Raw genomic sequence first — 27,928 nt, 5'->3', positions numbered from 1 at the left:
CCCTCTCCTAAAACCTACCCTGCCGAACCTGTACAAAAAATGATATGTATATTTACCTTTTTTTCAGTCCGCTATGGTCCAGTAATGTGATCTACACTGAAGCCTTTGCTGAGAGCCAGCCATGTGACTGGACCAGATAGCCTTCAGTATAGGTAAGTAAATACATCTTTGCTATAAAGAGTAGTTAGAATACGCTAAGAATGGGAGTGGGAGCAGGTGTAAAGGAGAAGTACGGCCAAAGTTTTGTTGCTTCTACTTCTCCTATGGATCACAGGAGTAATCTGCACTCCTGTGACCTGTTTTCAGCTGACAGCGGGATAAAGCCTGCTGTCGGTTAGCGTAATTCAGCCAGCTCAGGCTCTGGAAAGATTCTGAATTAAAGTCGGGATACACCAAAATGCCTGGATCAGCAGCTAGCTCAGCCTCTTGGCAAGCTTCTGGGAATCTGAGCCAGCTCTTCCCATCCCCAACACAGCCCGGGCAGAGCAGAAAGCCAGTGAATGACACTGAAGACTGAGAACTGAGCGATCAGAGGTCTTTGATCACTCATTTCTCAGTCTTAATTCAGCGGGGGACAGATGCAGCAATGAACCGATGGTGCACTTACTTCGGTGAGTATATATAAGAACCCCCTGCTTCTCTTTTAAGTATAGTTAGGATTTGACTGGACTTTCAATTTAACAAAATAGGTATGTGGCCAAATAACCAGACAGGCAGGCAGTCACTGTAACTTGCAGATGATTAAACAGGTGCAAGGTTAGAAGCAATAATGCAAAACCGGTTAAGGAAGGCAAGAAGCATGTATACAATGCAGAATAATGCAAAACAGATTATAGAACCCGCACAAACATGAACTTTTCACAGCAATGTTCCTGTGTTTCAATCAGGGTAACATGTGTCTCCAGAACATAGACTCTATAAGAGTGTATAACAACAGAGTCTAACTGATAAATACTACTTTAATCACTTCAGCTCGGAAAGGTTTACCCCCTTTCATGACCAGGCCATGTTTTGCGTTACTTTAACTGATAATTGCGCGGTTGTGTGTTGCTGTACCCAAATACAATTTATGTCCTTTTTTCCCCATAAATAGAGCTTTCTTTTGGTGGTATTTGATCACCTCTGTGGTTTTTATTTTTTTGCGCTATAAACAAAAAACGACCGACAATTTTGAAAAAAAAAAAAAAACTGATATTATTTACTTTCTGCTATAAAACACATCCAATAAAACATTTTTTAAAAAATCACATTTCTTCATCAATCGAGGCCATATTTTTGGTAAAAAAAATCCCAATAAGCGTATATTGGTTGGTTTGTGCAAAAGTTATTGTGTCTACTAACTAAGGGTCCTTTCACACGGAGCGGACCGTTTCTTGATCCGCTCCGGCACTTTTTTTTTTTTTTTTACAGACACGGATGACACTTGTGTCATCTGGTCCGTATGTCCGTTTATCATCCCATCCGTTTGTGGATGATAAACGGACATAATGTATGTCAATGGGATTGCGGATGTCAGCGGATGATACCGGTGAAATCCTTTTTTGCGTCCATTCCGTTTATTTAAACAAAAGAAAAATAGGGTTCTCTTCCGTTCCAAAAAACGGAACTGATAGGAAAGGACGCAAATCGGATGTCAGCGGATGGTCATCTGCTGACATCCGCAATCCCATTGACATGCATTAAGTCCGTTTTTCATCTGCAAAAAAATGGGATGAAAAACGGACATACGAACCGCCCGTGTGAAAGGACCCTAAGGGATATTTTCATGGAATGTTTATTTATTTATTTTTACTAGTAATGGCAGCGATTAGCAACTTATAGCGGGGCTGCGATATTGCGGCGGACAAATCGGACGCTAACTGACACTTTTTGGGGACCAGTGACACTAATACAATGATCAGTGCTAAAAAAAATGCACCGTCACTGTACTAATGACACTGACTGAGAAGGGGTTAACATATAGGCTATCAAAGGATTACCTGTGTGCCTAGCTAGTGTTTTAGTGTAGTGGGGGGGGGGTGCTTTTACTACTGGAAGGCATGGATCCATGTACCTGCTTTACAGGAACACAGGTTCCATGACTTCCCTACTGACAGAACAGCAAGCTGCCTAGTTTACATAGGCAGACAGCCATTCTGCCTGTGTACCAAACAATCGGCGGATCCCACTGATCGGCTCCTGCTGATCGGCTCCCGCTATGTAGAAATCACAGCAGAAGCGAGCAGCTGGTGGTGTTCACTTGCTCCCACTACCCGGAAGTGCAGGATCACTTATATACACATGATCCTGCACAGAGTGGCCATCCTGTAGCAGTAAAACTGCTATAGGGCAGTCAGAAAGTGGTTAATGAAACATTTCAGAACACATATAGATACTTGTCCTCATAGACAGCATGCTTCCTAGTAACCAGAGAAGCTCTTGTGACACAGGCAAACAGCTGGAGGGATCCAAGGCTCAAGGACAAATAGTTAAACCACTGGAACTGGAGAACTCTGGTATTAATTTGGGAGGTGCTCCCCACAGTAGCTGCATGCTATTTGACTCTGGAAAGACTACCCACTCAATGTTTCTGACAGTAAGGGGCCACTCCCTTGACTGCAGAGCATTTGCCTTGCTACCTCTGCTGAGGGAGGGAAGCTAAGTAACTTATCTTACCTGAGCATGTCAAGGAACCCAGGGAGGTTTGTTAAATAGAGTTAAAGGAGTTGTAAAGTCTCAAGGTTTTTCACCTTATTGCATTCTGTGCATTAAGGTGAAAAACCTTCTTGATTGCAGCTGCCCCCCAGACCCCCCGTTCTTCTTACCTGAACCCGAACGTTTTAGTGACAAGCAGGAGACCCGCAGCTCCAGCTGCTGTCCTGGCTCCTCTTAGGATAGATTGATAGCAGCAGGAGCCATTGGCTCCCACTGCTGTCAATCAAATCCAGTTACACGAGAGCGGGGGTGGGGGCCTAGTCCTGCTGTGTGTGTCAATGGAAGCAGCAGTGGGACTCGTAAGTGTGCCTGCACGGGTCCCCTTATGGAAAGCGGCTCTCCTTGGAGGCACTCGAAGAGGAGGAGCCAGAAGAGATGCCGGAGCACCCCAGAAGAAGAGGATCAGGTCTGTTCTGTTTAAAACCTTTGCACAGAGCAGGTAAGTGTAACATGTTTGTTATTTAACCTTTACAATCACTTTAAAGGGGCATCTGAGGGGGCCTGCGATTGGCTGTGTGTTGGAGCCAAACCATGCATGTCCCTGCCCTGCTTCCTGGATAGGACAGTTACCCCCCCCCCCCCCCCCCATGGTAGGTGAATCTCTTTACCATATTGCGTTAAACTCCTAGCCATAGGCCCACTCAGTAAATCCCTGGCTGTAGATCCTAATATTCAGGGATAAGGGAATGTCCACACAAGAATATATTTTCAGCACTTTACTTTAGCTTTTTAAACATTGGCGTGACATCTAACATCAAACTGACACACTGAAAGTATGCTTCGGTGCGGAATGCCATACACAGGATCAGACATCCTGTAGCTGTCATTTAAGCGCGGAAAGCCAGCACCTAATTTTTAAGCCATCTTCCCTTTGCACCTCCTCTCTCCTTGGGAACACTACAGAGTTAGGAGCACTTCTTAATGTATATTAAATCCATAGCGTACAGCTTGCATCACTGAGTACGATCAAGGTGCCCTCATTAGCATACCAGTCTCTACCAATGTCCCAGTCTATAGCTCTGCCCAGCTGGGCATGTTCTTAAATGACACACTGCTTACCAGGTGTACTAGTACTCACTTCTTAGCCTGGCTCAAAAGACCTTTAGCATCTGATTCACAGCCGCCAGCAGACCATAAGAGAGTCAGGGTGACTACATATGATCTTTCTGGGTTTTTACCTCACTCAGAGTTGCAAGCCTGTTCCGGGCCCTTGGCAGTAGCTGACTTCATCTGATCTAACCAGCTCTCCCATCCTGGCCTTTATATGAGCACCAATTCCACCCATTACATTACCGGAGGAAGGTTTTCTCTAAAAGGGGCCTAATTTCCTTTACCATACTCTATTGAGAACAGAGCCACCCAAGGGCAGGCAAGCTAACTGCACCTTCTAACAGCCCTTCCACAAAACTTCACAAAGGGTGACCCTACTTCTATATCAGAATTCAGTCCAGGGATGTTGGCCTCAAACAGCTCAGGTGCCTGTGAACTTCCCAAACATTTAACTGATAAAAGAGCTGGAGTCTATCCACTATTCCTAGCAATGGTTTATTAACTACTTTCCAGAACATCCTATAGCAGTTTTACTGCTTTAGGATCGCACCTGTGCGCGAGATCACGTATATACACCATGTAAGACACTTCCGGGTAGAGGGCACATAGGCGTGCTGCCAGCGGCTCGCTTCCGCTGTCATTATACACAGTGGAAGCCAATCGGCAGATGTCTGCTGGAACCCGCCAATCGTTGGGAAGAGAGAAGGAACTGTGATCTACCTATGTAAACAAGGTCTGCCTTGCTTGTGTTTACAGCGGCAGTCCGCTGTTCTGTCTCCATGAGGAGCGATTGCAGGTGCCCGGAGGCAATTGCGGCTGTCGGACCTGCGAATTGGCTTCCCCTGTGGCGAATGGGCGCGCGCCTCCCTGGTGGCACGTGCGCTTCCCCAATATCGGTCCTGCGAAGCGACATACAGTTACGTTGTTTTGCGGGACAGAGCCAACCTGCCGCAGTATATGTACTGCTGGTGGTCGGCAAGTGGTTAAAGTATATGTAACCCCAAAACCAAAATGTAATATATTGCAGCTCATTAGTCCTTGGATATGGTGCTGCATTAATTTCCTTTTTTTTTTTTTGACTAACAAATTTTTTAGCAAGTACAAAATATACCTGTTGATCTTGCCAGAAACACATCCCTGCCACTTCCTGTGTGCTGAAAAAAAACTACTTGTAAACTATTAGTCCCATCAATTTATAATTTGTAATGGTCCACCTTTTTATTTAATGAACACCTCTGCTGACCATGCATTGGTTTTATTTTGGGGCCTCCTCCCCTTTACCATGTTTGAAGTCCATTTTGTGTGACAGCCATAGCTCCCTTCATAGATACCAGGGGGAAATGAAGGTAGACATATTAATAACAGGAAGTGTGTCTTAAAAAAGAAAAGAAATACAGCCACAACATCTAAGGGCTGTTAAGCTGAAATATATATAAAATAAAATGTTTTGGGGTTTAGATTTGTTTTAAATATTAGAAGCTGTTTTATATTTGTACATGAAATTACTGATTTCCTGCACAGTGCCGTAGGACCACTAAAAACAGGAGCACTCCCATCTCCTCTTCTAATAATTATCCACTCCTCACGATAAAGAGCATCATATGGAAGGGGGTGGACCAGAGCCAGTGACCATAGGAACAGATCACTATTAGCAAATCACAGTTCCACATTGTTTAGGGGCATTTTAAGGAAACGGAAATTACATGCAGGTTCATGTTGTACACCAATTAATTTAAATTATTGTTATACCTATAGGTTTTCTTTAATACAGCAGTGAAGTAATGATGGTGAACTTGTGGTCGGTCAGTGGTCTGCACGTGTATGTGTTGACAAGCATACATGCCTTGTTTATGAGTGAAATCTGCCATTATACACAGGAAACTCAGGGACAAATTCTGGGAAAATTTAGAATAGGCAACTTATGTGAAAGGATTTCAGACTTCTTAAAATATCTGTAGATATACAGTATGAGGCTGACCCCCTCCCCCCACCCCCACCACTTCATCCTCTGCAGCAATGCTGGCAGGACTCATACGTCTATTTCCCTAAGACAACCTCTGGATATGACGCTGAGCATGTGCACTCAACTTCTTTGGTCAACCATGGCAAGGCCTGTTCTGAATGGAACCAGTCCTGTTAAACCACTGTAAGGTCTTGGCCACCGTGCTGCATCTCAGTTTCAGGGTCTTGGTAGCCTAGACCAGTGGTCCTCAACCCTGGCCTACAGGGCCCACTAACAGGCCAGGTTTGCAAGATAACTGAAATACATCCCAGGTGATATCATTTGCTGCTCAGTGATTGCAGTACTCTAGTCTGCATCTCCCCAAGGTAATACTTAAAATCTGGCCTGTTAGTGGGCCCTGAGGACCGGAGTTGAGGACCACTGGCCTAGACCATCTTTATGTAGAGCAACAATTCTTTTTTCAGAGAGTTCTTTGCCATGAGGTGCCATGTTGACCAGTACGAGAGAGTGAGAGCGATAACACCAAATTTAACACAACTGCTCCCTTCACACCTGAGACCTTGTAACATTAATGAGTCACATGACACCAGGGAGGGAAAATGGCTAATTGGGCCCAATTTGGATGTTTTCAATTAGGGGTGTATTCACTTTTGTTGCCAGCAGTTTAGACATTAATGGCTGTGTGTTGAGTTATTTTGAGGGGACAGCAAATTTACACTGTTATACAAGCTGTGTAATTTCTTCAGTGGTGTCACATGAAAAGATATAATAAAATATTTACAAAAATGTGAGGGGTGTACTCACTTTTGTGAGATACTATAGGTGTGTTTTTCCATATTTTGGGAGCTATAGGGTAATTGGGTTCCCAATTACTGTGAATGAGTGTAGTGGGGAGAAGCATTTATTTTGCTTTATATTTTATTTTTCTTGAAAAAAATGTATGAATAAAATTGTCTTGCCTAATCATAACAAATGCATGCCTATTATATTACAATATACTGAATATATTAAATACAATACATTACAATAATTAAATAGCTATCTACCTTTCTGTCTGTCTTTCAACTGTGAATTGGAGTCCACTAGTCTTCCACACTGACACCCATGGCTCCGCTCCAGACTGAAGGCTCCTTTCAACTCACACGGATGACCCAGGTGCTGGCTACCACAGCCTGTCTCCACTCTCAGTTGAAAGTAATATAAGTTACACTCCAAAACTTAGCTCTTCTTTCTATATTTAATTTGTCTAAAGATAAAAACTGCAGGAGTGAGTTCACCTGCTGGTGGTACCGTGGCTCCAAGACCTATAGGTTGTAGATCCAGTGTCCACCAGCGGTTGCCTCTCAGCAGCCAGCGGTAGAGATGGGCTAAACAGCCCCCTCTTAAGTTGGCACCAGAACTCCCAAACAGAGAAAAGGTTCTGACCTGAATGGTGTACCCTACTAAAGTCTATAGGACCCGAACTTGAAAAATCAAAAGTCCATATTTGAAAGGGCTATATGCAAGTTATTGGCCATAAAAAGGGTATGGGGGTCCGGTTACTGCTCTGAGGGACACGTATCAAACAAAATTGTTTTTTATTTTAAAAATTGTTTTTCAGGACCAGTGATCTTCTAATGATGCTTAAAGTGAAACAACAAAAATGAAAAATTATTTTAAATATAGTGTCTGGGGGGGTCCAATTAGTCTGCCTGTAAAGTGGCGCACCTGTACCATGGATAGGACCTACAGCACCAAAACTGACATTTCTAAAGAAAAAAGAATGAAAGAAATTACATTTACTGTAAATTGTCGGCATTACAATACCATTGCCAGCAATAGAAAAACGTTAAATAGAAAAAAAAAAAAAACACGAGGGGTCCGCCCGCAAAATCCATACCAAACCCTTATCCGAGCATGTAGCCTGGCTGGTCAGGGAAGGGATGAGTGAGTGACCCCCCCCTCCTAAATCATCCACAGCCACATGCCCTCAACATGGGGGGGAATGCTTTGGTGCAGGGGGGCTTCCCCCCCACCCCAAAGCACCTTGCGCCATGTTGATGGGGACAAGGGACTCTTCCTGACAACCCTGGGCTGTGGTTGTCGGGGTCTGTGGGCAGGGTATTTATCAGAATCTGGAAGCCCCCCTTAACAAGGGGGCCCCCAGATCCCCCCACCATGTGAAGGAGTATGGGGTACATAATACCCCTACCCATTCACCAAAAAAGTGTAAAAAATAGATAAAAACAGGAGGAGGTTTTTGACTATTCCTTTATTAAAAATAAGAAAATAATGACCCCTGATAAAAATACAATACCATTGCCAGCAATAGAAAATGTTAAAAAAACGCCGTAGGGTCCCCCCCTCCAAATCCATACCAAACCCTTATCCCTGGGGGCAAGTGGCCTGGTATGATTAAGGATGCTTGGATAAGGGTCTGGTGTAGATTTTGGGGGGGACCCCATGCCATTATTTTTTTTAAATTTTGCAGTGAGGTTCCCCTTAAAATCCATACCAGACCTGATGGGTTAACTTTTTTAATGCCGGCAATGTTTGTTTTTTTCAGCTTTCAGCGGGGAAGCCCATTGACAGCTGATGACTCATCGTTTGTTAAGGATGCCGCCGCCGGCTTCCCGGCCCGATTCCTTAACAACCAGCTTTTCACTGCTCCCCGATTGGGCAAAGCTTTGCCCAATTAGGGCTTAGAATGCACTGTGCAGCCCATAGTGCATTGCAGGGCATTTGGCAGAGCGAATTCCCACGGAACGCCCTGCAAATTCGGGTGTTTTCCTTACAGGGGAACAGGGGATGTTTCTGCTGCATTTTTGCTTGGCTTGAACCGTTCGCTCAACTCTAGCCAGCAGTTCCTAGCAATTAGTTGTCACCTGATGCTGACTGCTGGGAACGTATTTAGTCCCTCCTCTGCTACTCCATCTTGCCTAAGTGTTTTGCCGTGTGCCCCTGATCTGTGTGCCTCACGATCTGTTACCCCGTTTCTGATCATGATCCCTTACCCACCAGCTTGTTTCTGCTTCGGTGTACTGTTTCCCTGTCCTGGCTTGTTCCCTCTGCCTGATCTACCGTGTATGACCTTGGCTCTAATACTGACCATTCCTTTAGTCTTACCATACCATTTGTATATCGTTAGCTCGGTTATCTGTTTATTTATTGTGATCACACTCACCCATGAGTCTTTATTGGTCTACTTCTTGGGGTCTTGGTGATCATGGTGTATGTGTATTATATTGTTGTTTTACTGGCAATACCCTTTAATACACTACAATATTTTATATCATATTGGTGCCTGGTATTCTCTGTGCAAGTCCACACATTTCTGGTCATGCCTGTTTCACAGGATACCAGCACTCCACATCTGTGACATAACACCAAGGCTAGTAACAGCCAGCTGGGGCTGCACAGGGAAGCCATTTTGGCCCTGTGGTTGATTGCTGCAAGATGCATCCAGAGGAGGTTGTTTACTTTGCTTTGCTAATGTCAGAGGAAAAGAAATACTGACGTCAAATATTGAAACAGACCAAAGATCAGCTGTTGGAGTGCATCAGTCTTTCTCAATCCCTTGTTGATCAAGGCAGGATGTTGATTGGGAATGTTCAGCCCTTGATTCAGATCTGTGCAGAATTTGTATTCCTAAGGGTAGCGATTAATTTTTCCCTCCCTTCAGTATGGCTCGGCTGGAATCTCTAGTTTGGTGATTTGAGACTGATTTCCTTGAATGATATTCAGCATGTTCACAACAGGTACTAGTGGACTGTGTTAAAGCAAAGCCATTTCTAGTCGTACAAGGGGAGTGTAAACTGAGTTTTGTTCAACCATTACTACAAGGCTGGTCAGATATATTGCACTCAGTCTCAGTCCGCTTGCACCAACCCACTCCTGCTGCTAGACCCAGCATTCTCAAACATCTCCCTTTCTGTCACCCTTAGCAATCACAGCTGCAGTTCAGAATACTTTGCTCCCAACTGTACCTTGGTACCCTGTCTCCACTAGCTTCACATTCCACACATTTAGTCCATTGAATACTACTCTGTTGCCCTTGGCAACTCCTCAGAAATCCTCTTTTTTAACTACCGGTACTACTTATTTTTCACCATCTCTTAGAACTGTTACTACTCCTCCATCAGCTGTAAAATCTGTCCATAGCCCTGCAATCACTCGCAGGACTCCTGTGTCGAAAACCTAACAAGAAAAATAAGCTTTTGCCAATTGCTCCTGTCCAGCCTGCCACCACGTCAGTTGCTCCGTTCCAGCCTGCCACCATGCCAGTTACTCCGGTCCAACCTGCTACCATGCCAGTTGCGCTAGTCCAGCCTTCCACTATGCCAGCCAGTCCAGTCCAGCCTGCATTTACGCCAGCAGATCTGATCCAGCCTGCCTCCATGTCACCCGATTCGGTCCAGCCTGCCTCCACACCAGCCGATCCAGTCCAGGTTGCCTCCACACCAGCTGATCTGGTCCAGCTTACCTCCACACTAGTTATTCTAATCAAGCACATTCCAACAAGCCTTCTGTTCTAGACCTGCCTGCCACTGCCTTAACTATGGGTTGGTCTACTCCTGACTCATCCTCCGCTCTGTCTTCAGTCTTTCAATTTTTGGGATTCTCAGTGGCCAGGCCTTACCCCACCGCAATTGCATCTGCTCAAACCTGTCTGAGAAGCTCTATCCATCCTTGGGACAGACTAACTCATTCGGCCAAGCGGGTACTCAACCATTTCCCAAAGCCCCTATCCATTAAGCCCATGTTCCAGCCTTCCAGTCTAACTCTTCAATCTGCTTCCCATATCCAGTCTTATTCTGCTGATCCTCTGCCTCCTGCCCAGCCTGATGGCCCTTAGCCTGATGCCCAGCCTGAGGATCCTGTGCTTGATGCCCAGCCTGATAGTTCTGTTCTTGATGGTCCTTTTCCTGATGCCCAACCTGATGGTCCTGTTCCTGAAACCCAGTTTGATGGTCCTGTTCCTGATGCCCAGCCTGATGGTCCTGTGCTTGATGCCCAGCCAAAGGGTCCTGTGCCTGCTGATGCCCAGCCAGAGGGTCCTGTGCCTGATGCCCACCCAAAGGGTCATGTGCCTAATGCCCAGTCAGAGGGTCCTGTGCCTGATGCCCAGTCGGAGGGTCCTTTGCCTGATGCCTAGCTGGAGGGTATTTTGCCTGATGCCTAGCTGGAGGGTCCTGTGCCTGATGCCCTTCTGCCCTATGTTGGTCCTGTGGCCAATAACCCTCCTGCCTTTGATGGTCCTGTGCCCAATGACCCGCTTGCCTCTAGTGATCCTGTGCTTGATTGGCCGCTTGCCTCTGATGCTCCTGTGCCCGATGACCCACCTGAAGGTCCTGTGCCCAATGACATGCCTACCTCTGATGGTCTTCTGCCTGATGACTAATCTGCCTTTGATAGTCTGCTATCCAATGACCAACCTTTCCCTGCCTCTGATGAGACAGTGCCAGTTGTCCAGCCAGATGGTCCCATGCTCGATGACCAGCCTGATCTTAATTATCCTCCATCTAGCTGGGTTCTACTGACTCTGTGACTCCCAGCTAGATTCCATTGACTCTATGCCTGCTGCTCAGCTGGAGTTTAGTGCAAAGGTTGGGTTTCCACCTGCTGATGGGTCTGTCACCTCTAAATCTTCATGTGTCTTGTATGGGTTACCTGTTTGGCCTGAGAGTCTTTTTACAGTTGCCTCATTTGGGTCCCTCTGTTATGTACCTTCATAGGCGTGCGCACAGGGTGTGCCAGGGGTGCCTGGGCACACCCTAATCATCCCATTCGGTGCCCATTTCCCCTGCTTTCTGGGGTCTTCTGTCTCCCTCCTACAGTGCTGCTAGCTTTCCTCCTCTCCTCTCCTGCCAGCTGCTGTGAGGGATGTTGCAGGATGGAGAGCAGGGGAAGGGGGCCAGTAAATATTTAATGTATCGGCACCTTCCTTTTCTAAATGAACACAGTGAGTGATCTGTGCCGATTGCTCCTGTGTTCATTCTTAGCATTGTAAACTATGCTTTAGTTTGTGAATGAACAAGAAGGGAAATCTCTGTCCTCAGTCCCTTTCTCTGTTTCTAAATTGAGACATCAGGGGTCTGTTTAGACCCTTGACATTTAGTCAAAGCCATCCAATGGGGTTCCTAAAAAATGTAAAAAAGTAAATAAAAAATAATATTGTAAAAAATAATTTTAAAAATAATATAAAACATAATAAAAATAAAAAAAACTACTGACACCATCCACTGCCCTACTGACACCAGTCTTTGCTCTACTGACACCGTTCACTGCTCTGCTGATATACACGCATGTGAGGTGCACACCCTAATGCAATAGGCTGTGCACACCAATGTGTACCTTGTGGCAAAGCCTGACTTGTAGAGGGAGGCCGCTCTGCACAGCCCAGCCCTGGAACCAACGATGTTGCGACAGTGGCCGCAAAGGGTTAAATGTCAGAATCCCTTTTACTATTACAAGAATTGTACTTATTCCATTATAATTTATATGTAGCGCCCCCTGACCCCCCGGCATCAGGGAAGGCTGACACTTCACCTCAGGGTGCTGGTTCCTAGGCATGGTGGGTGTGGATAGTTGCAGGAAAATGGTGCTAGTTTCAGTTAGAACAAAATGAGTTTATTGCTTATTGCAACAAAACAAGGGGAGAGAGGGTTAAGGCACAGGACACCCTAGTACAGTAGGCAAACAGACCCACAAACTCCAAATTCAAAAACCAGCCAGGTAGACAGCAATACAGAACAAGGGCCTTAGGCTTGCAACCAATGTTCTGTGTCTGCGTAGCAACCACTGTCTTCAATGGCAACCAAAAACTCACAGCACCATGCAGGGTTTTCTTGGATGAGTCCTTGATGCTTTCCCATCCTCTCCACAGTCCTCGGCTCATGGAAGAGTAACCTCTGGTACTTCATCTCAAAACTCCCTCCCTTTCCTCATACCTCTGAAAAATAACAGGCTCTCTTTGGCAGAGCCTCCCTCTTGCCTTCAGGTAACAAACAGACTCTTTCTGGCAAAGCCTCAAGCACATGACCAGGCCTTAGACTCCAGGCCTCACCCAACGCAACTGTTCCTCACACATCCAACCCAGACCAAGGTCTGGGCAAGAGGACCCCGAACACATGACTCCCTACAATTATATACACTCTCTTTGCATGCTTAGTGGTCACGAATCTCCTACTATATGGCTGAGAGAAATATGCATAATTATAACGTAGCTCATCATACTAATGCCAAAGGCAACAATGCCACCTATTGACAGAGGGGAGGAACCACAGTTAAACCAGGCTTAGGAGAAAACCCAAATGATCACAAAGACTACAAATCAGTCAGGTTAGGTACCACTGTTTAGGACAGGGGGGCTACATACATCTAAATAGTACTGTGCAAAAGTTTTAGGCAGGTATGAAAAATTGCTGTATATTAAAAATGCTTTTCAGAAATAGAAGTGTTAATAGTCTATTTTCCTTAATTAACAAAATGGAAAGTAAATGAACAGAAGAGAAATCCAAATCAAATAATAATTTGGTGTGACCGCCCCTTGACTTAAAAATAGCATCAACTCTTCTAGGTACACTTGCACACACAGTTTTTGAAGGAACTTGGCAGGTAGGTTGTTCCAAACATCTTGAAGAACTAACCACAGATTTTCTGTGGATGTAGGCTGCCTCAAAACCTTCTGTCTCTTCATGCAGAGATCAGGCAGACTCAATGATGTTGAGATCAGGGCTCTGTGGGGGCAAAACTATCACTTCCAGGACTCTTTGTTCTTCTTTACACTGATGATAGTTCTTAATGACATTGGCTGTATGTTTGGGGTCGTTGTCTGGCTGCAGAATACATTTGGGGCCAATCACACGCCTCCTTCATGGTATGGCATGATGGATAAGTATCAGCCTGTATTTCTCAGCATTGAGGACACCATTGATAGTGGCCAAATATCCAACTTCACTTGCAGAAATGCAGCCCCATACTTGCAAAGGAACCTCCACCATGCTTCACTGTTGCCTGCAGACAGTCATTATTGTACTGCTCTCCAACCCTTTGGTGAACAAACTGCCTCCTGCTACAGCCAAATATTTCAATTTTGACTCATCAGTCCAGAGCACCTGCTGCCATTTTTCTGCACCACAGTTCCTATGATATTTTCCTGCAGAGGATGTGGAAAAAAGGGTATTCGACCCAACTATGACATACACTATATCAGTGGTCCTCAACTCCGGTCCTCGGGGGCCCACTAACAGGCCAGATTTTAGGTATTACCTTGGGGAGATGCAGACTAGAATACTGCAATCACTGAGCAGCAAATGAGATCACCTGTGATGTAATTTAGTTATCTTGCAAACCTGGCCTGTTAGTGGGCCTTGAGGACCACTGCACTGTATTACCAAAAGTATTGGGCACCTCCCTTTACACGCACAAAAACTTTAATGGCATCCCAGTCATTAGTTCGTAGGGTTCAATACTGAGTTGGCCCACCCTCTGCAGCTATACCAGCTTCAACTCTTCTGAGAAGGCTGTCCACAAGGTTTAGAAATGTGTCTATGGGAATGTTTGACCATTCTTCCAGAAGCGCATTTGTGAGGTAAGCAACTGATGTGTATGCCTGGCTTGCAGTCTCTGCTCTAGTTCATCCCAAAGGTATTCTAACTGGTTGAGGTCAGGACTCTGTGCAGGCCAGTCAAGTTCCTCCACCCCAAACTCGCTCATCCATCCATGTCTTTATGGATGTGACGTCAGAAGGGGGCAGTATCACCGTGTGACGTAACTGGGTGGCCCCGCCCCTTGCTTGTAAAAGAGCTGTCAAAGCTGAAGAGCGGCATATGGCAGGTAGCCTCAGAACAGGCAAAGCATTTTTGAAATTTATTGTATTTTTGGGGTCGACGGGCGTCGTGATTGACGATGGATTTACATCGAGGAACACCTTCTTTTTTTCTTTTTAATAGAGGACTTGTCAAAAACTGTGTTCTGTTATCTCCTTTTTTTTTTACACTTTTTTGGTGAATGGGTAGGGGTACGATGTACTCGATACCCATTCACATGGGGGGGCCAGGATCTGGGGGCCCCCTTGTTATGGGGGCTTACAGATTCCGATAAGCCCCCCACCCACAGACCCCCACAAACACAGCCCAGGGTTGTCGGGAAGAGGCCCTTGTCCCCATTAACATGGGGACAAGGGGCCTTGGGGGGCACACCAAAGCACCATTCCCATGTTGAGGGCAAGCGGCTGGTATGGTTCAGGAGGGGAGGTGCTTGCTTGTCCCCCTCCCTTTCCTGGCCTGCTAGGCTGCATGCTCGGATAAGGGTCTGGTATGGATTTTGGGGGGGACTCCACGTTGTTTTTTTTTTACATTTTGGCGTGGAGTTCCCCTTAAAATCTGTACCAGACCCAAAGGGCCCAGTATAGATTAGGGGGGGCACCCCACGCCATTTTTAAAAAAAAATTGGCATGGAGTTCCCCTTAAAATCTATACCAGATCCGAAGGACTTGGTATAAATTTTGGGGAGATCCCATGCCATTTTTTTTTAATTTTGTCATAGGGTTCCCCTTAACCACTTAAATGGCACTTTCACCCTCTTCCTGCCTAGACCAATTTTGAGCTTTCAGTGCTCATTGGCCTCTAGGGGAAATATTGGACAGCTTGGTATGGCACTGCTCCCTGTCTTTAACATTGGCATCTATGGGAAATATTGGACAGATTGACATGGCACTGCTCCTTGTCTTTAACATTGGTGTCTTTGGGAAATCTTGGTCAGCTTGGCATGGCACTGCTCACAAACACTAAGTGACAGGGACACAAACTTGGGGAGCACTGGGAGAGGACCCAGAACTACAATATACAGTATCTATACATTTTAAAAGTGGGGTATGCCTGTACACTTCACTGACTGCACTAAACTGGCTCAACACACTATCCACTAACGACCTGTCTAATCTCTATTGTAACACACTATACACGGCTGCTGTGTATCCCTAGTAAGGAATGTTGTGGACTGTACTTTTACTTACTGTACTTTCTGTATTTAGGGAGTTAATTTCACAGTTGCATTCTGGGTTATAATTAAGCAAATTTTTTTCGTGAAACGCATTAACCATGCTGCCATCTCTTTATATCGGGGGTCTGTAATGTCCTTTTTTGTGGATTTTAATCAATAAAGCAAATTTTTACTGAAAGTTTGGAATGCGCTCAACTTTTCTTAGATATCTTGACTGAGAAGCTGCATGCTTTTTCCAAAATCACAAACAATAAATTGAAGGATTACTACATGCGGTTTTATCTTGTAATTCAAAAATGCCTCTACAATTTCCAGCTATTTTAAAAGACCGTCCATCCAAAATGGAAAACAAGGGATTAAGGTTTTATGAAGCTGTGATTTGCAACAAATGTCTGGCAAGAATCACTGAGCTGATGATCAGGACCTTTCTGTACCATAGCCCATTACCACTTCAACACAACTGGCAGCACTGCTGAAAGCTGCAGCATCAATATTCGCTCAGCGGCCAGTGACCACTACATCCTACTGGGCCCTTTAGAACCAATATACAAAGTGTGCCAGTAGTCTGAATTAGCTCAGTTCTAAATTCCCATGAAGTTACAGTATCCTTTCCAGAAGTCAAAGTGTATTTACAAGCAATGCTGTTGGCACCAACTTACATTGTTACATTTGCATAAAAATATGCTCTTTAAATCAGGTGGCCCATTGTTATAATGCTTTGTGTTATGGCCTCCCACCCCCCACCCTCCCAAAAAAAAAAAAAAAAATTGGATTTCCCAATGGCGTTTCTCCACTGGGGGGAAAAAATAAGACTTTATTTCCAGTGGAAATACACATTTGTCACATATTATTTTATATAGATAACTCTCAATACAAATTTTAGTTTTACCTGTAGAACTAGTATGTTCTCCCTGTCTTTGTATTGGTTCCCTCCAAGTGTGCTGTTTTAACACACAATTAAAAAAAAATAGATATTGGTATGCATAGTGACATACTATATAACCAAATGGATTCTATAATATGTGTGTAGGCACATTGCCTACAGGTATGGGTCTTGTTATGGTTAGTGAGTAAGTTTGCCCAGGCCAGGAAGGGGTTAATCAGCTCCAGGCCCCTTTCCCAGGTTTTTTGGGTCCTGCCTGTCCACCCTGTCATATATAAAGAAGGGGAAGGTCGGGTTCCAGAGAGCCTGCTCCACACTTGCCGCCTAGAAAGTGGGACGCTAAAGTAGGAGTGGGCCAAGTAATTCGCCAAGAAGGCACCGGAAGATCAGAGGTCGGCCAAGACGTGGAAGATGCCAATACTGGACTCTTATTTTTGTTGTGGCATGCCTGGGCAGCATTAACTTAGACAGACAGGGATGAGACGTATTGCACTAAACATTCTGTTATGTTGTGGTCTTTGCCATGAGAAGCTTACAGTAAAGCTTTAAAATGTTCTAAGACTGGTCTGAAGTTAATCAAGGGGTGCATGGTAGATATGGCGTATCAGAGCACATGTGGGTTATGAAGGAACGCCACTACAAAGGTTAATTCAGGCAAGACGAAGAGGAGGAATGCAGTTGCCATGGGTAACCAAGAACTGATGGGAAGGTGTGAAGCAGCCAGTCATAAAGGATGGTACCTGGGGAGAAGGCCATAGGCTCTCCGGTAGCGAGAGGGGGAGGGGTGGTAGGAGGGGTGGTATTCCAGCTCTCTCCCTTGCGATTGGTTCCCCAAAAAGCAACTAGAACCGAAGCCACGGTACAAAGACTCCATATACCTAGCCGCCTGGTACAAGAGTGAGAGAGTTAAGTGGGAGCACGCATAATGTGCGCGCTATGTGCACGGCAGGACCACATTCTGTCACAGGGAGTGAGGTGGCAGAGGTACGCTTGACTGGTGAGGAGGGCAAGGACTCAGCGGTGTCCCTCCAAATTGTAACATACATCAGGAAACAGTGTGTAGTTACACAGGACAGTACTTTTCAGAAGAACGCTGTATGTTTATTACTACACAGTGACACGGTTCATCTCTGAGTCTGGAAACTGCCTTAATGTTAGACCTTGACATGACCGCAGTCCCTGCCTGGTCCCAGATATTGATGAGCTAATTCACGGTGAAAAGTACCCCGATGTCCAGGGCGAATGGCCCCACCCACATGTGTACAGATAAGCAGGGCCGCTGTTAGAAATCATGGGGCCCCCTACAGCCTACCTGATGGGGCCCCCTTTGATCCCACCCTTGGTCCCGCCCTCTGCCCCACCCCTAGCCTCGCCCTCTGCCCCACCACTGGTCCCTCCCTTGACTCCACCTGTTCAGTTTGTGTTTGCATGCACCATACAATGGACAAGGGTGGAATTGTGATGGCTCTATGGGTGACCATTTGAAAATCTGCTCTAGAAAAAAATAAAAAGATGCAGTCCTTTTCCATAGTTTTTTCTATCCTGAACGGACATAGCGCTAGGTGTAAACCTAAATAGTGCTTTCAATTAGGTCCACAAGAAAAACTGACAGGCGGCCCTAACTGGAAAGCTTGGAAAGTTCTAAACCTCTTCACGCCGGACGCACGCATCAATACAGCCTCTTGGCGGGTGGACCAGAATGTACACATTGCTGTGCGGAAAGCGTGCGCTCTGTGCGCTCCCTGGACAGTTATTGGCGATTAACCACTTTACCACTAGAGCATTTTGCTGTCTTACGTCCAGGCCACTTTTAGCGATTCGGCGCTGTGCGACTTTAACTGACAATTGCGCGGTCGTGCGACGCTGTACCCAAACGAAATTGACGACCTTTTTTTCCCACAAACAGAGCTTTCTTTTGGTGGTATTTGATCACCTGTGCGATTTTTACTTTTTGCGCTATAAACAAAAAAAGAGCGTAAATTTTGAAAAAATAACAATATTTTTCACATTTTTTTTATATGAAATTCCCCCCAAAAAATGTAAAAATCAAAATTTTTTTAAATTTTTGGCCAATTTGTTTTCTGCTACCTATGTTTGGTAAAAAAATTCACAAGAAGCGTATTTTGATTGGTTTGCGCAAAAGTTATTGCGTTTACTAACAAAGGGAAAGATTTCTGTCATTTTTGGTGTTTTTTTTTTTAACGCGCAATGGCGGCGATCTGTGATTTTTTTTGCGGGACTGCGACATTGCGGCGGACAGATCGGACCCCTAACTGACATTTTTTACACTTTTGGGGGTACCAGTGACATTACTGCAGTGATCAGTGCTATAATTATGCACTGTTACTGTAAAAATGACACTGGCAGGGAAGGGGTGAACTTTATTGGAGAGGGAGGGGTTAATGTATGCCTGGTGTTTACTAACGTGTGTGGGGGGAGGTGACTGAGTGACACAAGGACAGCTATGCTGAACCCTGCAATCTGTCCCTGCCTGTCACTTGGGAGATCCGCCCGCTCTGTTTACACAAGCGGGCGGATCTCCACACTCGATCCCCGACGATCAGGGAAGAGCGGCGGCGATCGCCGCTGCTCCTCCCCTGGCCCGACTCCCGCTGTGACTGAATACAGCGGGAGCAAGCCTCCGGCGGCGCGCGAGCGCCGCCAAGAAAGGGGAGTGTCTGACGCCGTAGTACTACGGTACTCAGACGGCAAGTGGTTAAAGGAAAGCTCCTAATCTCTACTTGCGATTGGGAGCTTTCCGATCATGTGTCCGCCAATCATGGTCAGGAACACTGCCCCACCTCCCAGCATCAGAAACCTCTTAAAAAGCTTGGAGGCACTGGCATTAAGGGGTTAAAGAGGAGTGGTTGGGGCAGTAAAAATTCACAGCCCCTCCCCTCGAAACACAAATGTAAAGTATACTCTTACTGTGTCTTCTGAACATCAGCATTAGGATCTATACAGAGTACAGCAGGCTCACAGCACATCACATGGCAGTTCATTGCTGACTTTATCATGGCTGTACTGGGCTGCAGTCTGTAGCACTCAGTACAGCCATAACTGAACAAAGTCAGCAATGAACTGCCATGTGATGCGCTGTGACAGAGCTATAGATCGCCTGCTGTACTCTGTGTATATCCTAATGCTGATTATCAGAAGACACAGTGAGGATTCTGTGGACTGTATCTGAATACTAGTGTCACTCACTGTGTGATGCTGCTCCTCCCTGTCACTGTCAGCAGCCTCCACTCGGTCTCTGCATCTGTCCTGATAGAGCGGGACATGTACATAAAATCACTCCGCCAGAGCAGGCAGCTGACTGACCGGAACTAGATCTTAGCAGAGCAGGTTGCAGCATAGGGCATGTTCTTACGCCCCGAAAAAGATTAAAAAGTCCCTGCAATGCTGCGACCTCCTGGGCCCCGCAGCTGATCTGATGGGCCCCAGAAAAATGTGTTTATACACCCTCAAAGAATGTAAGAGTGAGGAGGGTGTATTTTAGTAAGCCCTATTCCCTATTTCTTTATTTGGCAGACACTGACTACAAAGCTTTTGAGCCCCTGATGGGGCCGGGCCCGGTACAATAGGGCCGGTTGTACTGCCCTATCAGCGGCCCTGCAGATAAGTACAGTAGATTCAAAGCTCCTTCATGGGGAGGGGGTGATGTAAATGGATATTACTGTCTTATGAAGCACTACACAAAAAGCTAGCATTATATAAATATGGGTATTATATGTATTTCTTCAGTCTGTTATCTACTAATAAACATGTGGGATACTCAAAATTTTTGTATTAACTATAACTGAACCCAGTTAAATTTCAGACCAGGGTCCTGTGGCTTTTGGTAATGCCAAACATAAGAATAAGCATAAACCTTCCCCAAAGTAGAACAATATAGAAATACTGTATATAGCCAATATAGATCTCCTGATAAAGCAACAGTTTTGCATTACATTTCTCCTAAAAAATGGATACAAAACTAAAAAATAGAGTATACATTATAATATACAGTAACATTTAAATAGAGAAATGGCAGTAAGAGGCACTGGAGGATTCTTGCACAAATACAACTTGCCCATAGGGATAATGACTAACCATTCATTTATCTCTGTGTTCCACTACTCTTTTCTCAGCTCTTCTTCATGTTACATTCTCCTTCTTTGCAGCCCTGCCTCTCATCCTTAACCACTTTACCACTAGAGCATTTTGCTGTCTTACGTCTGGGCCACTTTTTGCGATTCGGCGCTGTGCAACTTTAACTGACAATTGCGCGGTCGTGCGACGCCGTACCCAAACGAAATTGACGTCCTTTTTTTTCCACAAACAGAGCTTTCTTTTAGTGGTATTTGATCACCTGTGCGATTTTTACTTTTTGCGCTATAAACAAAAAAAGAGCGTTTTTATTTCGAAAAAATAACAATATTTTTAACATTTTTTTATATGAAATTCCCCCCAAAAAAGATGTAAATGTAAAGATGTATTTTTTTTTTAATTTTTGGCCAATTTGTTTTCTGCTACCCATGTTTGGTAAAAAAAATCGCAATAAGCGTATTTTGATTGGTTTGCGCAAAAGTTATTGCATTTACTAACAAAGGGAAAGATTTATGTCATTTTTGGCGTTTTTTTTTTTAACGAGTAATGGTGGCGATCTACGTTTTTTTTTGCGGGACTGCAACATTGCGGCGGACAGATCGGACCCTTGACTGACATTTTTGACACTTTTGGGGGTACCAGTGACATTACTGCAGTAATCAGTGCTATAAATATGCACTGTTACTGTAAAAATGACACTGGCAGGGAAGGGGTTAATTTTATTGGAGAGGGAGGGGTTAATGTATGCCTGGTGCTTACTGACGTGTGGGGGGGGGAGGTGACTGTGTAAGACAGGGACAGATCGGATGTCCAGCTATGCTGAACACTCCGATCTGTCACTCCCTGTCACTGAGGAGATCCGCCCGCCTGTGTAAACACAAGCGGGCGGATCTCCACACTAGATCCCCGACGATCGGGGCAGAGCAGCGGCGATCGCCGCTGCTCCTCCCCTGGCCCGACTCCCGCTGTGAATGAAAACAGCGGGAATAGCTTCCCATTCATTCACAAACTGAAGCAGAGAAAAAACTGTTTACTATGCATCAGTTGTGAATGAACAGAGTCGGTGATACCGATCACTGACTCTGTCCATTTAGAAAAGGAAGGGACCGGTAAATTACCTATTTACCAGACCCTAACCTGTTCTTCATCCTGAGATGAGGGGAGCCACATAGAGTACACAAGACCCCAGGGACATATAGAGAAACCAATGCCCTCCATTTTCTTCCTACAGTCGGTGAATGACTGTGGGAGGGAGAGGAGCAAAAGCTGGCTTTCAGCGGTTGCAGAAAAGAATGGAGGGAATTGGTTCCTCTATATGCCGCCCCTGTCGCCTCTCCCATCCAGGTGTACAGGGTGCAATCTTGGGTGCATGCACTTTACAACCAATTGTTGCAGATCCCTCTGTGAAATTGTGTGGTTCTTTGAGACTTCCTTTAGTTTCTAATATTCTGCTCTTTGGCTGAATTTGCTGGGTCAGCTGGTCCTGGATACATTCATGTATCAGATAAAAATCTATTTCATTCTACTTACAGTTGAATGATTCATTTCAAATAGATTTGTGATCTCTTTAAAGACCTTGCCAGACTCATAGGCACCCACAACCTCCTCTCAGAGGGTTTTTGAGGTTTCAAAAAGGCAAGTTCTACTTGCCTACTGCCTATAGTGGTTCTAATAATTGAGACATGATTTAGAACACCTAAATCTAAATGTATAAATTTCAAATTATGGTAAATGCTTGTGTGTATTTACTGTATAGGATGTTGAGGATAAGTCCTGGAATTTTGAAGGTTAAAAAGGAAATTCGGGTGGACAAGAACCTCCACCCCTTACTTTGAACACTCCAGTCCTGAGAGGGTTAGGCTTCATGTGCACTAGCAGCTCCTAAACTTTAGTTTAGGAGCTTTTAGCGTTTTTTTGCCAAAGCTCCTAAACTCAACTCCATAAAAGCCTGTGTTAATGTACACATGGGCTTTTAGCAGAGTTTAGTAGCTGCTGCTGTTAGGTGAGGTATAATTTCCCTCAACCTCCCTCTCCAGAATGTGGTCCTGACTGTCACTGTGGATATACAATATGTCTGAACTTTACATTACCTTTTCCTTTTGACAAATCTGCATTTTCATTCATTTAGAAGACTGAATACGCCCAGTCTATTTTATGTTTCATTTGTTCAATTATATCACCTTTGCAGATACTCTTTGAAGGAAGATCTAAGGTTTGTCTGTTCAAATATGTTGAAAAAGGCATCCATTTCCATGGGGTGTATATTTTGCACATGACTGTAGCTCCCCATTCATATAAATGTAAGGGGTTTCTGATTGGATAGGTGTTGGAGCTAAAAGGTGCAAGTCCCCACACCATTTCTACAACCTATTGTTGGTAGCTCTTAGCCTTCACCTATTTGTGCCCAACTCCTTGCTTTAGGCCTTCCAACAACATCCCTGGCCATTAGTCTTTAAATTCATAAGAAAGGAATGTTCACATAAAGTTATAGTTTCAAAATTTTACAGTTATTCTTGAAGATGGCAGTGACACATCACATCACATAGACATACTTTCCGGTTTTGCTTGGCATAGTTCGCCAATTACATATAGTGGATGGTCTTCAGCAGTTAAATGTGAAAACTGTACATTCTCACTGTTAAGCCTTCCCTCTCCTCTCTTTGGGAGCACCACTGTGTTGGAACCCAGCTACCTAAATTCTTTCTCTCACTCCCAAGGGTCATCAGTACTCATTCAGAGGGCTCTGACCTGGCCATTAGGCTTTGTGCATCCAGGTCCTGACTCCCTTCATGTTGTTCCAGAGACAGGGCTGCTGCAGCAGCACCTCCAGATTCACACTTTGCCCAGGTCCCACTAGAAGTCCTACGGGTATTAGTAATCATGACAGAGAACTCTTAGCCTTGCCTAAAGGGCCTTTTGCACCCTACTTCCAGTCTAGTTAGACCATGTTCCCAGTCCACTTAGACCATGTTTAGTGAGACATGACGACTATGTCGGTATTGGACTATTTCACCCAGTACTACTACCCAATGCAGGGCCTCTGCAGTAGCAGTAGTTGACTATATTTGCATGATGGTAGTTAAAGTGTAAAAAACAATTATCCTTCTAAGCAATAGCGCTGTGATTAAACATCTATTATATGTTTTCACCTATAAACCCAAATTTATCAAAGGGAAATGTCCATAATAAAATAAAATTAAAGTGAAAATAAAAGTAAAACCAGTCCACCATTTGGTGCAAAATGATGTTCAAATCTTGTCCCGTTAAAAATAATATCAGCCACACACCACCTCATGTGCACTGGTGATCCCTCCTCCCAGTAGATAAGGCACTCTTTACAATTCAATGCCTCCCACTCTCATGGTTGGCACAAAGCACTTGTGTGAAATATCCTGCTGTATAGATCAAAATAGTGCCAATTAACATGTGAAAAGAAGCAAAGATATCCTCCAATGGTACAGTAACCAAATATATTCAAAATGTATTTAGAAATGCTGGAAAGCCACTCACATAAAAAACACAAAACTCGCATTGGGTATACGAGGCAAGATCAGGTACTCTCTCCTTATGTGATAGGCTGTGAAGGTCTCACCACCTCCAGACTCCATGGACAAACCTCCATGTCTCCTTCCGGTCCTGACGTCACTAGCGGTCACCACGTAACCATGCCCCAACCAACGCGTTTCTTTGCTGCTGACTTCATCACAGGGGGTATAATTGCATGCTGGTAGGGAGTTCAACTCCTATGCCTTGACTGCCTAAGGCTCCTCCCCTCCTGGCTTTTATCCAATGCTAGTTGCACCATGGCACACTTTGCATAATACACTTTCATTAGCCCCCAGAAATACAACCCTGCCATGAAAGAGGGTATGTTTGTCCTCCAGGCTAAGAGTTCCCAGTCCAACTTATTTCCCCCTCTACCACCATGAGCTCCGGTACATTTTCCCACCATTAGCTTTAATGCCTCCAATGAGTTCCCATTTAATCTCACTCTATCAGTGCTTGTTTCTTCTTCCTCAATAAATGATTGTATCTACCATATATAATGTTTTTCTTTTTTTTAAACCATACAGAAGTAAAATTTCCATACACATTTTAGTTGTATTGTATATGGATCACTTATCAACTTCCCTGACATCAAAGGGAAAGGGAATAAATCAGATCATCTGAAAATATTTCGATTTTTTTAAAGATTTAAAACATATGTGCTAACTCAAACTTTTTCCATTTACTGTTTTATATCATGCAAAACCATCACAGATTAAATGGAAAATTATCATAACTGACTGCAATTGAAAGGAACCAGCAGATGTACAACAATTTAAAATAAAATGCTTTTAAATGCCACAAATAAAGGCAATGTAAAATTGTGTGCATGTAGCTTTCCAAGTATTTTATAGTTTGTAAAATCAAATGATTATGAATCTTACCTCCAACATCAATATCCACTTTGTAATTGATGAAATGCGTGTGAAGTGTTCCCAATGTATGTTCACCAACCCTTGAGCCATAGTCTTTACCATCAGCAAAGTAGAATGATGAACTGATATATCCAGTGGCATATATCTTGGCTTCAATAACTCCATTTTGATAGAATATAAAATCCCATACATAATCATAATTAATAAGAGTTGACACAGCTCGGACAACTAGAACACTGTTGGTCAGTCCTCCATAATACATAGAGTGCATATTAGAATAGTGTCGACGAAGAGGCATTCCAGTATTATGTTCAAAAATGCATATGGAATTTTTAGTGGTTTCAGGAGTCTCAGATTCCATTAGATAGTGAGTGTCAACATAAGTAGCCAGATAAGGGCAATCAATACCTTTTACCAACTCAAAGGAGAACCTTCCAATACCAAAACTACTATCGAGGTATCTTGTGATCATTCCACCTGGTGCATTAGAGCCATAGAGTGCAATTGCCTCTTGAGTACTAATTTCATAAACAATACGTTCATTGTTGAATCGGATGTCAAAAAGACGTAGACCAGTGTTCACATTTAGACCAAATGAAATGTCCCAAGACTGGAACGTTACATGGTTGTCTTTAACAGTATATCGTTTGCCAGTTGGGTCAAACTGAAAAGGTGCTCCAGGTGTTGGATTGGTTTTAGGATTCATAGAGCCAATGTCATTGTCTGGAGTTACATTTTTAATCTTAATCACATTAATTCCTCCAGCATTGTACTGTTTTTCCAAATCAGCCATGTTAGAGAAGTAAACACCATTGTAAAAGACTTTGGTGACTTTCCATTTGGTGACATCCAGACTTTTATGGTCAAGAAGAATTTCAAGTCCAACTGGCTGGACGGAAAAACAACTTTCTTTCATTTTAAGAAACATAACAAACCATGTACTTCTGTCTCCAGATTTAAAGCCCCTTGGGACAGTTGTAAGAGCAGCAAAATTATCTCCATTATAGCCCAGAGCTTGTAAAAAATTAGGGGCTTTAGAAAATTCACTTTCATAAACCATACTGTAAGCATCAGCATACTCTTTTCCAATAACAGGTCGACGGTGGTAAGGCAGCTTGTCTTTGTATTTCTCCAACGTAATATCCTTATGATATGATGGGTTTGGAAGTGGACCTACTACATATTCTGTAATGTTGGGTTCTTCTTGATCACCAAAGAAAACCACAGCAAGTGCCTCCCGGTTTGGCTTTTCAGCTCCATTATCTAAATAATCTAGGACTTTCTGCTTTGGAGGATATTTAACATCAATATAGTAAATGCAATTTTCTGTAGGCTTTGCATTGTCTGCACTGACCAAGTTCTTACCAAGATTTTTCTTTAGGTAGTCAACTGTTGCAGAAAACTCTTCTGGTTTCAGGTCTGAAAAAATTAAATTTTGGTTGCTTATCTTTTTCTTCTGTGCTGCATTGGGGTTGATATTGCCATGATAGTGTGATTGAGTGTCACAACTTTGGCTTGACTTTCCTGTTCCTGACAGTAAAACAGCAACGAGTGCCAGTATAGTGGCCAATGACAGGATTAAAAGAATGATGACAGCCTTCATGTTCATAATGGCAAAGATAGAATGTATATAAAGGGAAAGAAAAAGCCTTTTCAAGTTCTCAGGGTGAAAGTCTTGCATAAAAGGGGAGGGGATGTCTGAAAACAGCAGATGATCGTTTTAAATTGGGCTTAGTTCCCAGTCGGAAGAGTATACACTATGTGGTTCTAATTGAAAGCATTCTTGGAAACTATTCTGGCAGAAAATATAAAACATTTTTTATTCCAACCTTCTGGAAAATGCTGTTTTGCACAAGTAAGGAATCCATTGAATTATTTTATTTCTAAATGTATAACTTTCTGACAGTGTTTTGACGCTCCTAAACGAATTAACCAGGAGCTTGATTTCACTCACAAAAACAACAATAAAGAAAAAACATGAAGTTAAATAGCTTCAAAAAAGTAATGTACATGCCTTGCCTATTGTTGTACAGTATGATCAAGAATAATATTAGCCAGTATAAACAGACATAATAATTGACTCAGTTACTGATAATACTCAAAGTAGCAATCCAAAGCAACTGATCAGATTTCAGTTTTTTCAAAGCGGAACTAAACCCTCCTATCCTTTACATCCAAGGAAGCTGCCATATTAGCCTCTGTTTGATCTGAAGTTGCCATGCTGCTTCACATGTGATCAACTATAATAACAACTATTTAATGCCTTGACAATTTGGTTGACAGCACAAGTAACATTGACAGGTATTATTCACAGCATGCCTTGAATGTAACTGTTTTGGGAAACAGTTAAACCAATGCCTTTTGTTCTACGTTAAAGCGGAGTTCCGGCCACAAAATCGACATAGTCGACTTTGGTCCATCCGCATTCTTCTAAGTCACCTGAAACACAAATGGGTAGTTACGATTTTTTTTTATTTTTTTTACTTACCTTGTAATTGCAGAAAAATATAATCACCTTTCTTCCACTTCCTCAATCGGCGGCCGCGGCCGCGCCGTCACTTCCGCTTTGCAATGATTCCTGGGAGCTGAACGTCATCGCTCCCAGGAATCAATGCGCCTGCACCGGCCCCGACGTCAGTTCCGGTGCAGGCGTGTCATACCTTACTAAACCGCTTCTGGGCATGCCCAGAAGCTGTGCAGGGATGACGCTGCAGCCCCGGAAGTGACGGCGGGGCCGGTGCAGTGCATCGTGGGACCGAAGAGGACGGAAGAGGACGCAGAAGAGGATTGCGCTGGCTTCAAGCTGCCCACACCTGAGATGGCAGCGCTGGAGAAGAAATT

The 27,928-nt window shown here is 44.1% G+C and overlaps 1 protein-coding gene across 1 annotated transcript in view; it reads right to left on the bottom strand.

The window, feature by feature from the left end:
- AOC3 (amine oxidase copper containing 3) overlaps positions 1 to 26,767 on the bottom strand; it is a 35,067-nt gene extending 8,300 nt beyond the window's left edge. The window contains exon 1 of the mRNA XM_082271982.1: positions 25,097 to 26,767. Coding sequence (XP_082128108.1) covers positions 25,097 to 26,696 — 1,600 coding nt within the window. The 5' untranslated portion in view covers positions 26,697 to 26,767. The remainder of the gene's footprint in view (positions 1 to 25,096) is intronic.
- Between the last annotated feature and the right edge of the window lie 1,161 nt (positions 26,768 to 27,928).

This window comes from Pelophylax lessonae (assembly GCF_965119305.1).
Source record: "Pelophylax lessonae genome assembly, chromosome: 11".
Classification (NCBI taxonomy): Eukaryota; Metazoa; Chordata; class Amphibia; order Anura; family Ranidae; genus Pelophylax; species Pelophylax lessonae.
This window is presented reverse-complemented; position numbering and strand designations above follow the sequence as displayed.